Genomic DNA, 16,728 nt, shown 5'->3' on the forward strand with positions numbered 1-16,728 from the left:
GTTTTTTTGCCTTGTGGCGCGACATGAGTAACATGACAGAAGAAAACGTGGTTGTTAGCACTTCCTACATGAATGAGGTGCCACAGTCAGCCATGGCACTTGTTCCCTCTCCATTATAAAGTCACATGCCCATATTGTAAGTGCTGTGGGTGTAAGCAGAATCATTTCTTCCCCCTCTGTATTCCCTCACAGTCACACTATTGATTCTTAACCTGATATAATTTGGGTATGAAACTAAACTGCTCTCATTTGCTAGCTTATTGCATGGTAAGGAGGTCATTGCTATTGTCAACAGGCGCTCTCGCAGACCACAAGCTCAGCACTCTGGCTGTATTTCCTGAAACTCCAGATGGAGCAGAGCGGCAGGGGGAGTGAGCGGTTGCCAGCTCGACCTCGAGTTGCAATGTGTAGCTCTCATCCTGGGGTACACATTGCAGCTTTCCAACCTCCCGGTTCTGTCACCTTTATGAATTCCCCACATTTCTGGGATAACTCGTGCAGGCTGCCCAATTTTGCTCTGCAACCACTGTCGCATTTGAGTGTTTTTGGTCTGTAATCAGATGTAAGATCATCTTCATGTCAGAGTGACAAGGTAGCTCTGTGGCGAGATGTTCCCTATTCGATTTTAATGTGCGTGTTAATGTGTTTTTATATTCCATATCCACCACAGGCCAGAGCCAGTGCTAAGAAGTTTCGTAAAGTAACATTGACGGTCTCACCAAAAGGCATCATCATGACAGACACAGAGACTACAGACCTCATAGAAAATGTCTCCATATACAGGTAAATCAAAGGTACTGAATTCAAATAAATTTTGAAGAGAAACTTGCTCAATGGCTGGGCTGATTGTTATTTTGTCAAGCCATTTACTGTTTAAAAGATATCTTAAATACTGTAACAAGTGTCTGCTAATACATGTTACAAGTGGTAGTGACCTCATTTAGGACTACTGGCTTCATGCAAATAATTTAAAACATCATGTAAAGCATTAAGAATTCCATGCACTGCATGCAGAGTGTAACTTTACATTTTTATATACTTACCTCAAAGAGTAATTGCCTGACTTTATAAGGATGGTTGAGCAATATGACATGATACATAATCACTTAACATGGGTTTATTTAATGCATGGTTCATCAACTAAATGATTCCATATTTGATTGTGGTTCACCTATGTTAATAATGCTGGTAACAAAGAAGTGGCTTCATCTGATTCACTAAGAAACCTATATCCTCTATCTAGGTCACTTTCCCCTCTGTCCATTGCTTGGGCTCTTTTTGCAGGATAAAACCGAGCAGTTTTCTGCTCAGAGCTGTTGTGAGTCTCATGTTAGATCAATTCACTTGGAAACCAATAATGGGATGGCAGGAGGGGGTCGCCGGGGGGTTTCAGATACTGTCTCTCTCTGTGTCAATGAAAGCTAAGCTTTTTCAGCACCATGCTAGGTTTCAGTCTACCACACATTGTGTGTGTGTGTGTGTGTGTGTGGCTTGCTTCCCTTCTCTGGATAGCATCCTGTAATATAGACTGGGCCTCATGTCATTGAGGATTACAGTCTAAATATCATATGGCTGGACTGTGATTACAGAACAGGCTGTTATAAAGAAAGTGTGTGTGAGAGGACACATGTGGTTGGTGTGTGTGTGTGTGGGTCTGCATCTCTTTCTGATCCACCTTATCAGCGGTAACAGACCACAGGCCACGGGAATCAGCCTCGTCTTTGATCTCCTTCTCTTCTCTCCTTATCTTCCTCTCCCCTTCATTTTTACTGTCTAGGAATAAATCTTTCTTTTCTGCTCTTATTAACATGAACAGAGCTCTGAACACCGGAATACCCACGACTAATTGCCCACTTTGAAACTCGCGCTGCCAGCCTTTGCCAATACTCGCGGGTAATGATAGGAGAGTAGGGCCACATGCAGAGCTCGGGTTGACTGAGGATTGATTTATCCCCTTTATGAGACCCCACCCCTGCCCCCACGTCCTTACAGCCCTCTTTCCCCTCTTCCCCCTCCTTTCTTATGTCTTATTTTAGTTGCACATAATCCACTTATTGGCCAACACAGCAAGTGAAGGGTGAAAGAAAGTGGAGTGTAGATGTAAGGGAATAAATCAGACTGTTTATTGTGCATAACAAGTAAGGGAGAAAAAAAATTAAATACACAAGGGGTGGGTGTGTGTGTGGGGGTGTGTGGCCACGCATGGATGGACGTGAGCATTTGAGTGTGTATGTAAATGTGTGTTTGTCGAGTTAATTTTGTATTCACACTAACTGGAAGCCAGGCTGTTTCCCTCAGGCAAAGCTTTAGTGGGGGATAGACAGGGAGGCATCGTGCCATCACATTGAAAATAGGATCCTCACAGCCATGACCCTCCCATCCCATCCATCCACACACAATGAAATATCCTCTATCAGTTTTCACAAACTGATATTGAATTCAGCAGCATTGACTGTCGCTCAGCTCCTGACAATCACAATTTACAGTGCATCTAATTTGCAGCATCAGACTCAGATTATATTATCATGAGCTTAATCTTCCAATATGAGCATGTCTGCCTTGTAGTGCTGCCGTAGGTCTAACTGGTGGCAGGGATTAGACCAAGGACTAAACCACTCAGGAGGTTTAATGATATTATACAACAACAGTAGAGCTGGGTTATTTGGACAATATACTTTTCGTTTTAATATAATTTGGTAATATATGGCTTTGCAGTGTTTCCCACACATAGACTAATTTGTGGCGGTGCGCCACACAATCAACACATTTTTTTAACGCTATTTAAAACACGCAGCGTATTCGTTCAGCTGCATTTCCTTTCCCTGCTCTCCTCCGTCTCTCTGTCACTCGAGTCTCTCTCACATAGGCTACACACACACACACACACACACACACACACACACACACACACACACACACACACACACACACACACACACACAGCCCCTCCCCTCCGTGCACACAGCGTCTGTCTCCATGAAAATGAGAGAAGACGGCTGGCGAAATTCACAAGTTCACGAAAGGTTGGTATCTCGTGAACACCTTTACACAATCACACATTAAAAAGTGCTATAAAAATATTTTATATTCTGAATACAATGTTGTCAGTGTGTTAATGTTGGAGTCCCGACCCAACTCTTAGCAAACAAGCGATTGCGCCTTCTTTAGAAAGTTAACTAGTCGCAAGTTTGCGGTAAAAATGCAGTTGGGTTGTCGAGGTCAAAACACTAATATGTAGCAGCTGTAAAAGTTATTAATTTGTTTACAATATTTTCAGTCTTCAACCAGTGCTGCTCAAGCAGAAAGACAGGGTCAGGGAGAGAAAGAGATAGATTTGTTAGGCATTGAAGAAAGAGTAGGAGAGTAGGACAGCATCCAACAGCGTGTCCTCCTCAGTTTTTGATACTTGATTGTTATGAAAATAAGTATTTTAATATTTATTAACTTTCTCCTGGCACTAGCTCCATAGTTAGTAAGTCATGCATAGACATGAGAGTGGTATAGATCTGATGTAACTCTCGCTAAAGGGAGTAAGCGTAGTTCAGAAAATGCCAGACTATTATTTTAAATCAGAAAATAATGAATCACGGGAAAAAAAAAAAAATATATATATTCATCAAATCTTACATTTCATGGCTCCGAACACAAGGTAATATGGGTGAAACAAAACAAATTGTGTCTTCGGGTTAGATTTGCCACTTCCAGATCAGTAGACACGTGTAGGCTTGTATTGATGGGCTTTTATGAACAATACTTTATAAACCTAATCTTATTTTTATTTCTAAAGAATGATACAGACAGTGATACCTACATCTACCAACGAGCAGAACATTGTGAGGTGTGTCAGCTTCCATCTGGACTGGTGTTACTGATTCATATTCTGACATGAGCTCTTAGAGACCGACCAGCATATCAATCAGCAAAACGTACGGCTCAGAACAGGAGAGGTAGACGTGTAACTGACACTCCACCTGTTAATGATGCACATTGTTCTGATACTACTAGATCTGTACGACGTGTCTGTCGGATCCCCTGAACAGTGTTCTATCTTTGCCCTAAACATTCATGAAAGTGTTTTTCCATTTCCACGACTGCTTCCATGCAGCAACAGCAAAATGCGGTTTTTCATGAATGCACTTATGTCAGATAAAAAGTTCAACAAAAGGTAGTCCATTGTTGTGTTAAACAGCACACCTGCTTTATTCAGTGTATGTAGAGAATCCGAGGCTTTGATGTATGAAGTTCTATTCACGCTTTGTACTGTAAATATTTAAATATTTCCATTGATATTCCCTCTCTGCCTCACAAACACCGGTGCTCTACACAGTGAGGAGATCAAAGGCTTGTGGTCCACGGAGCTTCTTTGGAGATATGATGCAGACTGACAGCTCAGCTTCTGTTGTTCAAGCTTAGTGAAAACTCTGATTCTGTCAATTTTTTGTTTCAAGCTGAAGGCTTATTCTTGGAATATGATGATCCATTGTGTAGCACATTGTGGCAGCATTTTATTTTATTTTTTACCAATTGTCTTAAAATGAGTGAAATCTGCATGCACAAGGGTTTTTCAGAAACCTTTTTATTTCATCACACTCCATAGAAGTGACTATACATGGAAGAATCAGCTTGTGCGACTTTGCCAAAAAGATGAAATCTGAAATATGTATTCACTCCGATGAGACATCTACATTTAGGGATTTATATTATTCTCACGTGGATGCTATATTATAATGAACTATTTTCTGTACCCATACTGCATGATACATAGTTGTGAAACTCTTGCTGTTGATAATAGAAGATGGGATGCAACTTTCATAAGATCCATGTTGTTCACCATCATTGTGTAATTCTGGACACAACTCAAGGTAAAATTACAGTCAGAGATTATTGCCGATACTGTAGGCACTGTATGAGCAGTGCACTGACCTATTTGCTCATTGTGCTTATGTTCACTGCTGAAATCATAACGTGTTGTGGACAATGAACCGCATTTCTTGTCAAAATGCATTTGTAAAAGTCTGTCTCAGATCTTCTTGGCAGCTCTCTACTGCAGTATATGATAAGAGAGAGGATTGATGAGTTCCAGGCATGGCTGTGTTTGCAGACTTTGTATATTCAGGCTACATTCCTCTGAGTGCCCATGGTTATTTAGAACCTTTTTATTTAAACTTTGTATAACACGCTCAGGATGGGACCTTCTAGTAGAACTATGAGATACGTTTATAAAAAGAAAATCAAATTAGTTGCAGCTTTTAAATAAGCTTTATTTACCTATTAATAGGTAAATAAAACCCTAAAACATTGATTTCTTAAATGACAAGAACACTGCTTTACCATCACTACAGTTACTGATTTGATTTATATTGATAGTACTGCTATGTAATACTGTACTACTGCCAAATTAACAATTAACATGCATCATTGTGCAGTATATAATACATTCATTTATTATCAATAATTTATACGTGTATTAATATTATTGAAAACCAGTTGAAATTTAGAGAGTGCACACACCGCAACATAAAACTCTGTGGAGGCTCAGACAATTAAAGCCCACAGAAATAAGTGAAATTTAGGTTGCGAAAAATTTTAGGGAGAAAGTGGATACTTACTGTAGGTTTAAATTGAGCAGTTTGGTTACATCACACTTGTTTTCCAAACTTAAATAGGTCAACCCTTTCAACTTTTTCACTGCTAATTTTTCTGCAATTAAAGCCCAAATATAAGTTAGAGCACTGGGGAGAGGGGAAATACAGTGCTGGCTGGGTGTCCTGGGCATTGCAATGTGGGTCATACATCAGTAGTGCAAGGCAGCAAACAATCTGAGAGGGAGATCCGAGCGCTGGTGTGTTCATGCTTGTTGTTTGATCAAATAAATTACTTTATTTATAGTGCCCCTTTTTGATGTGGTCCAGTAAATGAGTAGCTGCAAGCTGCAGATCCCTTTTGTTTACAGCTTACAAGTAACTGTAATGATGAAGTCATGTGGTGTCATCCCTCACTATGAAAATGATGACATGCATTGAGCGACTCTGAGTATCTAATTTAGAAAGAATGACTTTTTGTGTTCTATTCGGCCCATAGAGTAGTATGATAGTGCTTTTACTCTAATAATGCTACCCAATCTGGTCCTTATGCTGCTTATAATAAAGGTATGTTTAATTATAGTGACAAAGGTCAAGTGCATCCCTTGCTATGGCTCATTCACAGATCTATTTAAAGCAACAAACATCTGCTGGTTCAGGTAACAACCCCAGATAGACATACGGGGTGACTCGAGATCGATACTGCATAAAATCTGACAAAACAAATCCATCGGTTTGTGTCCATCGCGTCAGTAAACCCATACGAGCTGTTGTGGGGGAGCCAAATGGCTTGGTGGACTTTGTCTAGATTGGTTTTTGATAACCATTGCAAATAACTGCCCATGGCTGTCACTGGATTTGCAGACAATTGGATTTCTTGAAAACCAGATCCAGGAGAGATTCAGTGTGACTGCTGGGAATGAGGTCTCAAGTGCAATATAGTCACAGCGGAGATCCATTCGTAATCCAAGACTTTCCATTTTTTACCAACGGTTACATAATATATTGCAACTTCTGTTGAAATATCAGAATTTCTACTGTCACAGAGGTTATTTCAGAAATGAACTGTTTTCTACATCTGATTTTCTACAGTTTCACATTCCTTTTAGTGGTTGATCTTCTCAAGAGACAAATAAGACACAACTCTGAGGAATAGCATAAATATAGTGAATATAGTGAAGTCATCAAAAACTCATACTTTTTAAGCTGGCGTGTGTTGCCTCAACATAAAATCTGTAAATGTTGTCCCTTTACCTCCATTATCTCTTGACTGAACATTTCAGGGTCAATTGACCGTCCGAGCCTTGAATGGAAACACTTGGAATACACAATGCAATATTATATCAGCATTTGAGTTGATTTTGCATAAAACACACACACACACTATCTGAAAATATGAAGTACCAAAGAGCTCAGTCACAGCTTCAAGCATCTCTCATATCACTGCTGCTCATTTGTCTACTGCTCCACCATTCCCAGCTGTGGGACTTAATCAGCATAATATGCGAAACCAGCACTCTCATCCTGCTATGATTGTTTTGCATATGCATACGGAAAAGGTTGAGTTGCAAAAGCAAAGTTATGGCCTAAATTGTAGCTTATCTTGATGTATGAGGTTGTATTAAGAGTGTGCAGGCTAGCAGCTAATGCATTGTACATGGTGTCCTTTGTTCTGCATATGTGATTAAAAATTATGTTTGCCTTATTTATTCATTCATTCATTCATTCATTCGTGTTATAAATTGGTTCCCGTCTGCTGCAATTACTCATTTATCATCATAAATGCACTTATGTCAGGTGGATTGATAGTGTTAGTATACTGGAATAATGTTTTTTGTTGTCTCTTCTCATCTAGAATCTCGTACTGCACAGCAGATAAAACTCAGGATAAGGTCTTTGCATATGTCTCTCAGAGTCAGTTCAATGAGACCCTGGAGTGCCATGCATTTCTCTGCCAAAAGAAGAAGATTGTAAGTGTGCAACACTTGTGATTTTGTTGTAAATACCTGTGTGGATATATCTGTATTCAGCTTGATGTGTGGGGAAAAATGGTCTTGCACTTGAGCAGGTCAGTTTGGTTGGGGTCTGAGTAATGAACTGCACTTGGGCTGCAAGTAGTGCAGTAGTGTGGCTCCATCTTGTGGCAGGACACCTTACAGCTCACCAGTCTATTGTATTCTGTTGATCCAACATATCTTTTTGAGAAATTGATAAGATTAGAAATAGTTCGGTTTTAAAGAAAAAATAAATATATAAATGTATTAATGTAAATATTGCAGTAGATAATCAGACTAAAGATGTTAAAGCAAAACATTTTCTTGAGCACCAAATTGAATCACAACTTTTATACTTTAGTGTGTGTGTGTGTGTGTGTGTGTGTGTGGTTATTTTTTTTCTCAGATGTTTTCTGGTGTATGATACCTCTGTTTTCTTCTGTATTTTACTTTGTAAGCTGGTTAAGAAAAGTGCTATAGAAATAAAGTTTATTATTATTCTTCCCCTTTACTTTTCTCTCCAGGCTCAGGCTGTGACATTGACGGTAGCCCAGGCCTTTAAAGTAGCCCTCGATCTTTGGGAGATTGCTCAGGAAGGTGAGTTCACGGAACAGGAAGAAGGTGACATTGAGACAGTTCTGTAAAAGTTTTTTCTATGGAACTGTTTACAAAAAAAACAGATTAATGAAAGGCTGTAATCCATCCAGTCTGTGACTACTCTAACTAATAATCCTTTTGGTTTTTAAGCCAAGTTGAGAGGGCAGTTATTTAATATGTTTAACAACCAAGGGACTGAAGGAAAATGCTTCACATGCTCAGCCACCATTCTGACCTCCACAATCTCCACTGCACTATATGAATGACACACGACCGTACTTCCTCCACGTAAATTTGCCACTAAACCTGAATTGCTGACAACCAAAAGTTCAAATACCAACACATTTCAAACATCATATAGTCTTCTTCAGGTTTTGCTTTTTTCCTGTTTGCAGACAAAAGCAAGAAGGCCAGGACCTGCTGTTCTTGTGCAGCAAGCAAAGGGCAGGCAGAGACAACTGACACTCAGTGTCTTCCCCCAGGTAAGTTCATCTGATTTTGTCCTTATCCCCCATGTGTATCACATTAAGTTCAACAGAAATGACAAGATATGTTATTTTATTTGTAAAAGGTTGAACAATTAACCTGAACACAGCAGTATGTCTTGCTGATAATTACCACAAGAGAATGTTCATCTTTATTATCAGTTTAAAGTGAATGGTGACTTTCTTTGGTTTCCAATTTAAGAAATGACAACACACTCCTGAATAAATGAATGAGCAGTATCAGTGTTCTCATTTAATGCTCAGCAAGAAGGCTGATAAACATATTTCCCAAAAAGGCAAACTGTTCCCTTAAACTCTTAATGAATAAATGGGGTCGCCATTTACAATCAAGAACAGTGACAGAAGGGTAGAAAATCAATTGCCACAATAGCTTTAATATGGACTTTAACAATTTGCTAGAATCAAGTAAAAATACTTTATAGATTTCTATACAACGTTGCTGGTAGAAACGGCAGCAAGTAGCAGTGATGATGCTAACACAAACTACACAAAGTTGGCTCTACAGATAAATAAATAAATGACCTGCGTGTGTCCCACATCCATCAATGGACCGCACAGGTTAAAAGCACAAAAAAGCTCACAAAAGTAACATTAGCATTAAATAGATGTCGTTTGACTGCTGCACAGACATACTCATTCTGGTTATTTATAACATTCTTCACTCACAATAAACACTTGACTCTGACCAGATAGCTGGAGCTAACAGCTAATTATACACACTGAGCTAACTGGTACATATGCTTCTTGTGGTAATGGGCATTTGTCACCCAATCCTTTTGTGATTTGTGCAGTTTGAGGCACAAAAACAACTTGTCACTTCATCTCTTAATAAGCCATCAGTCATTCAGGTTTGTTTTCTATTCTACCCCCTGTGTGCATGTGCATCACTGTATTTTTTTTAATCAACTTTAACTTTGATAGTTGATCACTTAGTGATGAATGTTTAATGTTATAGAGACATTCTTAATATTTGACACATTTTTTGGTAGGGTTTTGTTGCTGCAGTGGTTAATGTTACAATTGTAACTATTATAATTCTCGGAGGATGAGGATAAAGATGATGCAATCACAATTTACTTTATAAGGCTAGAGAGAAAGAAACTGCCTATCACTGACAAGATTACAATAATCTGATTAGTTCTGTAAAGATGACAACCAATATGTTGCAGTCTCTGAAACGAGACAGTAAGTAGATGCAGATTTAGAGTAAGTACAGACCAAATTTCTCCAGACTTGAGGCCCTGGTTTCTTAATCCTCACAAACCCAAAAGTTTCCAGTGAACGTGATTAAGTAAATGGTTCTGTATTCAGTTGCATAATGACTTTTAAATGACCTTTCCAGTGGTAGTGTGTACACAACAATGAGACTTGTAATTTAGTAGTTTGACACTGCACCCTCTCACACACAAATTGAACTGCCGTCAATCACTTCTCACATAGACTTAGGAGAAATCATCTAATTATACGCCACTAATTTAGTCATTCACGGGAGCAGGATATTTTAAGTACTTCCCAATAGCTGTGACATTTATAGGTCAAAATATTTTCCACTCTTTAGGGGGTCAAACGGTCTGCAAAATGAGACTTAGTCATCTATTCAGTTTGTTGTTAATTAAGGGTTCACTTTTCCAGATTTCTTTCAATTGAAACTGGCTCCACATCCAGCGGTAGTGGCCCGAGGGCAGAGAGAAAATGCGATGTGAAAGCCTCAAGGATCTCGGGGGTATCTGGGCACAGAGAGTTGTGTAAAGGTTTTACAGAGATGATTTAAATTCAGCATGTTGCAGAGAAAGCTGTGTGTGCCACAGGCTGGAGTTGATGTTTCACCTAAATAGACAGAAAAAGTCTCTCCTTCTCTCTTCTCTGTTGTGTGTCTGGATGTGTGCCATCCTTTCCCTCTTTTCTATTCCCTTTTGTCTCACCTCTTGTGTCCCCGTCAACCTCTTGTCCACACTTGCCATCTCCCTCAGATCTCCCAGAGGCACACAAGCCTGTTGGGATGGAGCCAAGTCTCCGGAGGCCCTTCTTCTCTGCATCACTCAGCTCGCCCTCGCCTCGCAGTAACCCTACTCGAAGGCGACCAATCAAACACGACTCTTGGGTAGGTGACACCATGTGCCTCCAAACTGCTGATTTGGCCAAAATTTGTTTACTATTACAAAGCATCTAAAAGTTGTATATTAAGTGAGGTTTTGAATTTTAGATATTTAAAATTGTCCTTTTGCTAGGTTTGTAGAATGAATATTAAAGTAGGGGGTTACCTACATGTATGTGGAGAGCAGTGTGTCCGTTAGTGAACAAAGTTGTTGACTGTAGTTTTGTTCTTTTAAAATGTGATTGTTTCTTAAGTACAGTTATTATTTAGCAATATTTGGAGCTGGTATATGTAGTTGTTACTGTAAATCATTTTTAAATGTTTATGCTGCAGGAGGTTCATCGGTCACCATCCTGGGGTTCACTTACATATTATTAACACTAGGTGGCACCATAATCCTGAGATTGCCTCTCGTACAGGCTGATGTCACACAAATTCATCTGTCTATATTGTTTGCATTTTCCCTGAATTGATTTTCTCTAATTGGGAGAATTTATCCTTTTAATTGTGCCCGATTTCTTCAGCTAGTCCAACTTTGTCTTTAATACCTCTCTTTCTGTTGTGTTTTTTACTATCCCTCTACGTTTGCCCTACCTTGATTCAAATTAATACAAATTTCAGTGGAAATTGGACACAATGAGATTTATATTATTATATCTATTAGTAACTCATGAATTAAGAACTATGCAAGGCAATTGCAATTGGTTGCATCACTTGCTTTCCAAAAACGAAAGCAGAGAACAAAAAAATGTATCCTTATCCACATGTTTCGTGCAGTATTGTCATACTGTACAGTCACATTGATTTAGAATAGAAAATACATACAAAAACATCTGCATTGTGCCGTATTTGATTTTTTTTTTTTTAGCGTTAATTTGTGTGTCACTTGGATAAAATAAATTCTGACAAACAGCTGACTCAGTGAGAGGCACAGGAGCTTGAAAGCACAGAAGCAGCAGGATTGTATTGATATTAAGTAATTTATGTGTGTATTGATTCATATTGTTCATGTCCCAACAGGACGTGGAGGATGGAATCGATGATGCGTTCTCAAGGTAACCTTTGCATATGACTACTAAGTCTGCTAAACACTGGGGATATATATTTTTAATGTATGAGAGGAGATGGGATTGTTCTCAAAATACTTATGTTCCCCCCTCAAAACCAAGTTTATGAAACCATTATTGATGTTGATTCCTGTTCTAACTGGAGATAGATCACCTTTTGAGTGCTGTCAAGCTATTTTAAAGGATGAGGGTTTCACTGAGGGTGACGGTCGGCTGTAACCTTTCAGACTCTTTTAAATAAGAAAACCTTCATTTGACACATTGATTGATTGACACAGGTTTTTATTGAAATGTATACACACAGACAGGGACATGCAATAGTGGTGAGGGGTTAAAAATGATGAAAGCTTTTAGAGATTTAGTATGATTTTACAAAGTAGATTTACATAAATGCTCTGCTGTTAGCAGTAGAAAAAAGAAGTTAAAACTTTAACAACTGTAGTTAAAGTAGGTGTTGTAAAGCTCTAGTGTCTTATTAAACCAGAGCTGAATAAAAAGAGGTTTTGGGTCAATCAGCTGTTTGGCCATTGCAAGTAGCTGGAGATGACGTGATCCACTACCTTGTACAACACTATTGTTATGTTGAAATACCTTAATAAAATAGCCCAGTTTTGATTCCTACAACCCAATGCTATAGGCCATTAACTTTACTGATAATCACTACAAGGGTTTAAATAAAAAAAAGTTTTAATTATTATTCATTATTTTTTAGTTTGACTTGCTTTAATTTATATCAATGCATGTGAATAGACTAGTGTGCGCTTGTGTTAAACACTAAGCTGATTGACTGATTAGAATTCCTGTGTAACTAGTGAGCAGTCTGAACGTGAATGTGGCGCTCTTGAGACATTACAGTCAATATTAGTGACTATCGTTTCCTTTACTGCCAACACATCGTGTTGGCAGTAAAGGAAACCTCTCCCGACAGAGCTGTCAGGAGCACAGAGACTGAAGCCAGGCATTTTATCTCTGAACTAGGACTACAATGCAACACTTTTTTAAATTTTCTTTGAGAGTGTGACGGTCTGTGAAATTGCGTGAGACGCCTGCAAGAGCCTAAAATGTGAAATATGAGTCTCAAGGTTAAAACATGTTTTGTGTTGTAGCCTTGCTACACAAAAGACACAAAACATGATTTACTTTAACGCCTACAACATAATCCACTTGGTCACTCTGACTCTTTGATAATGTGCCTCCATGCTGAACAAACTGTGTGGAGCCTTCTGCATGGCTTTTCATTTCCTCATATAACCAGTTGATATGTGTGTATGTGTCCTGCAGTGTTGTGTTCTCCCTCCATAAACAGAGAAGAGCAGCGAAGGGAGGGTGCCTCACACATTAAAGAGATAACCACTCATTAAGTTGTGTTGCCTGCAGCTAATGGATCCGTTTGTTGTGTTGGAGCATGCAATGCTTTGGTTCAAGCAAATGGATATTATATGCAGAAGTGTATGTAGAAGCTGGCTGGGTGTGAAGGCAGGTCATCCCTGAGGATGACCTGCTGTTCTCAGCAGGGACCAGGAAATACTGACCTCAAGTGTGGATGTCAAATGGAGGAAGGTGAAACACTTAGATCTAAATCTGACATCACAGAGGAAATGCTGAAGGATTTTGGGAGTGTTAGAGCAGACCTCCTCTGCAGAGGTCAGCAAGGATGTCAGGCTTTGCTAGTGGCAGTGCACGACTAGTGGATACGATCTGTCCTGAAACGTGGAAGTACTCTGGATCACATTGAGTTGTCACGGCTGTCACACCTTTTTAGTGTTACATGTGACTTTGAGAGTGCTTTTAGATGGAGAGGAGGGTTGTGAGATCTGTCTTTGGGCACATTTTAGGAATGTTCAGGGATCACACTTTTAAATAAAATCATGGTTTGCTATAGGCATGGTCAAGCATTAGATTTAGCTCTGTTAAAAATGCAGTTCGCAAATGTTTAATGGACTACAAGATATCATGGGAGCTTGCTTATCTTGTTTCCATTTTGTTCCCTGACCACAGCCGTGAACTGTTTGGTCCTCAAATGCTCTGTCCTTTTTAGCAGCTTTGTGTAGCTTCTAACGTAGAACATTCCAATAGGAATTAGTTGTTGACTAGTTGAGACACACACACACACACACACACACACACACACACACACACACACACACACACACACACACACACACACACACACACATCAGAAATAAGGCAGGTATTGTTTTTATTCTTTCGGTTTGGTTTTTGTAGGGTATCTCTCATGTACAGAAAACCTCTATCACCAGGCTTCTTGGGCTAATGTCCTGCATAGCCTTTTTTAGGAGTGTTTGAATTTAAAGATGGCTTTTGGGGGATCAGTTTGTTGGTCTGTGTGTTGGTGGTTCACTTTAAACCACTTTATTCCACTTGTGTGTATGTAGCAGCAAAGCCTCTAGGGGTCGCTAACAGTAGTCTCACTTCTTTCTCTCTTTCACTCTCACTTGCCAAACCAACTTCATTAGAATCCTTTTTTAATTAACTGTATCAGCACAGGTCAGGGATTAAGCCTTTGTAAAAAATGTAATTGTTAATACAGTAGATAGTTATTCAAGTATATTCAACTATTGACACCAACCTCAGTTCAAATGAGTTTAATAAATAGTTTAATTTGTATTTAAGATTTCTTCAATTAATAGTGACCTTGGAGTTAAACATAACTGCCAGCTTGGTACTGAGGTACTTAAATTATATAACCTCATCTGAATGTGACTTAGATGAGGGTTTCTTTACTTTGTGTATGGTGGTGCTGGAGTCTTGGTGTCCTTTCTGTGACAGTCTCTAGCAAGAGACATTCTGAGTGTTTTAACATATTTTAAGCTTTACCATTTAGTCACGTAGTCATTTACACTTTTATCTGGCATGCAGCAACATGGAAGTAGAGGAGATGGACACCGGTAAGTGATTTGACCAGCATGCTATTGATATTGCATGTTGCACGAGGCCTTACATTAAGAATACCACTCATTTCTGTACAGTACTATTACATTTTTGCACCGTCCAGACTGTCCAGAAATAACCAAATCATCAAAATCAGTAATTCTGATCCTTGGACCCTTTGTGATGAGCTGACATGCCTCAAGAACCCCCTCAACCACTAGTATTTGCACATTTGTGACCAGCTGTACAGGAAAAATACTATTCACATTCAAGTTATTTAGCATGTTGAATATATCTGGAATATGTAGGCCAGATACTTCTCCTGCAAACTATTGGTAATCTATTTTTTTTTTTTTTCTATTTGTGTCAGTTTTGGGGGTTTGGTTAGGACTAAATTATTTCTTTTGTTATTTAAACATCATAGTTTTAATAGTGAAATTGCTTATTTTAATGAATAAAAATATATAGACTATTTCAAATTTTTCAAATCTTCTGTTTAAGAAACATTGATTGAAATCCTCACCTTAGTTCATAGTTTGTATTCAGGTGTATCATTTGATAGTCTTGCCATTTCTTTTTTTCAGCAGAAATGGAAACATGAATCAGCTTATGTATAGAGAGTAGCAGTTCCGTTAACGTTGTGCTCTAGTTATCATTTGGTTTTGATGGTCACCATTGTTTGTATGAGTGACCTCGTAGATATTATAATTCTCCACCTGATGGCTCTCCATATGTTCGCCCTCCCACCCTTTCACCGCCATTTGAGTCATTCTACATTTCATGCTTTTTTTCTCTCAGTATTTAACCTTGCATATCCTGTGAATCCTTTTTACGAATAAATATAGACTGCCATTGTCCTCTGTAGCAATACTACTTTTTGTTCTTCCTCTCTTTCTGTCTCTGTCAGACTGGCCGAGCCCTGCTCCAAACCCGTCTCTGACAATGCAGCTCTGAGTGTCCGGGAGGTCTCCATCGAGAATCTGTTGTCTGCAACAATGAGTTTGAATAACACACGCAGGCAATAGCTTCCCAACTTACAGAACCACCGAAATTTGATGGAAATCATACCCCTCAGGCCCCAAGAACAACACCAAACATTACTTGAACAGATAGCAAAACATATCATGCTTCCCGGTGCACAACCTGAATCAGAGTGACTCTGTTTGATTTTCGGTGACTGCTGCAGAGAAGACAGAATGGATACCCTGATATTATAAACTGCTGTTTCTGTGAATGCCTGCCAGTCAACACACTCCATTCAGTCCTTCAGTCATCTCCTGCCATATTCAAACTCTCACAAACTGCTAGATGAAAGACGATGTGCAACACAGCATTGAGAGACCAGCAAGAAGTTCCCACAGAGTCTCCTTCTTATAAATAATACTTAATACTCACACGTGGATTCCACTTGTAAATTCTGATAAAGATTTTCTCAGCATCAACAAGTCCAGGGATGTGTGTACATAAAAGGCTGTCCTCTCTTTCTGAAAGCTCTCTGAGCTTGTTGTTTGCTTGAGGGAGTAACAGCTGCCAGTCTCAGCAGTCACTGGAAGAAGTCCAGTGTTAGAGGTACAAATCTTTAGTCATGATGTTTGATAAATTATGCGTTCAGCATTCGGTTTGTTGTGCTGATTCAACCGGTTCTTTGAAGAATGAAACCGCATGCATGTACCCATGTATCATCTTTTTTATTGATTGCAACATAAATGTGTCATTAAAAAAAGCCAGAATCAACCTGGGAAGTTATGGAAATGTTTCTGGAAGAGGTATACATGTAACATTTACAGAGTGTGGTACACTGCAACATTTATTACCAACAAATCAAACATGAACTTCATTCCCCACACAAGACCTCTTACTTTTGTGTACCAAGACTTTAACCTAATCTCTTTGCCCTCTTCAGCAGATAGATTTGCTCAGTTATCATGGAGATTGTTTAGTTTGTTATAGTATAAGATTTGGGGTGGCATCAAGTTATAAAAAATATTGTCTTGT

The 16,728-nt window shown here is 39.0% G+C and overlaps 1 protein-coding gene across 1 annotated transcript in view; it reads left to right on the forward strand.

Annotated features, from left to right (window-relative positions):
- The window catches only part of si:dkey-71h2.2 (low density lipoprotein receptor adapter protein 1), a 38,906-nt gene extending 22,450 nt beyond the window's left edge, over positions 1 to 16,456 (forward strand). Inside the window, 8 exon segments of the mRNA XM_035995767.1 lie at positions 671 to 783; positions 7,438 to 7,552; positions 8,101 to 8,173; positions 8,569 to 8,655; positions 10,650 to 10,780; positions 11,795 to 11,829; positions 15,641 to 15,719; positions 15,722 to 16,456. Of these exon segments, the coding sequence (XP_035851660.1) occupies positions 671 to 783; positions 7,438 to 7,552; positions 8,101 to 8,173; positions 8,569 to 8,655; positions 10,650 to 10,780; positions 11,795 to 11,829; positions 15,641 to 15,719; positions 15,722 to 15,742 (654 nt within the window). The 3' untranslated portion in view covers positions 15,743 to 16,456.
- The last annotated feature ends 272 nt before the right edge of the window (positions 16,457 to 16,728 follow it).

This window comes from Sander lucioperca, chromosome 19, assembly GCF_008315115.2.
Source record: "Sander lucioperca isolate FBNREF2018 chromosome 19, SLUC_FBN_1.2, whole genome shotgun sequence".
In the NCBI taxonomy this organism is placed as follows: Eukaryota; Metazoa; Chordata; class Actinopteri; order Perciformes; family Percidae; genus Sander; species Sander lucioperca.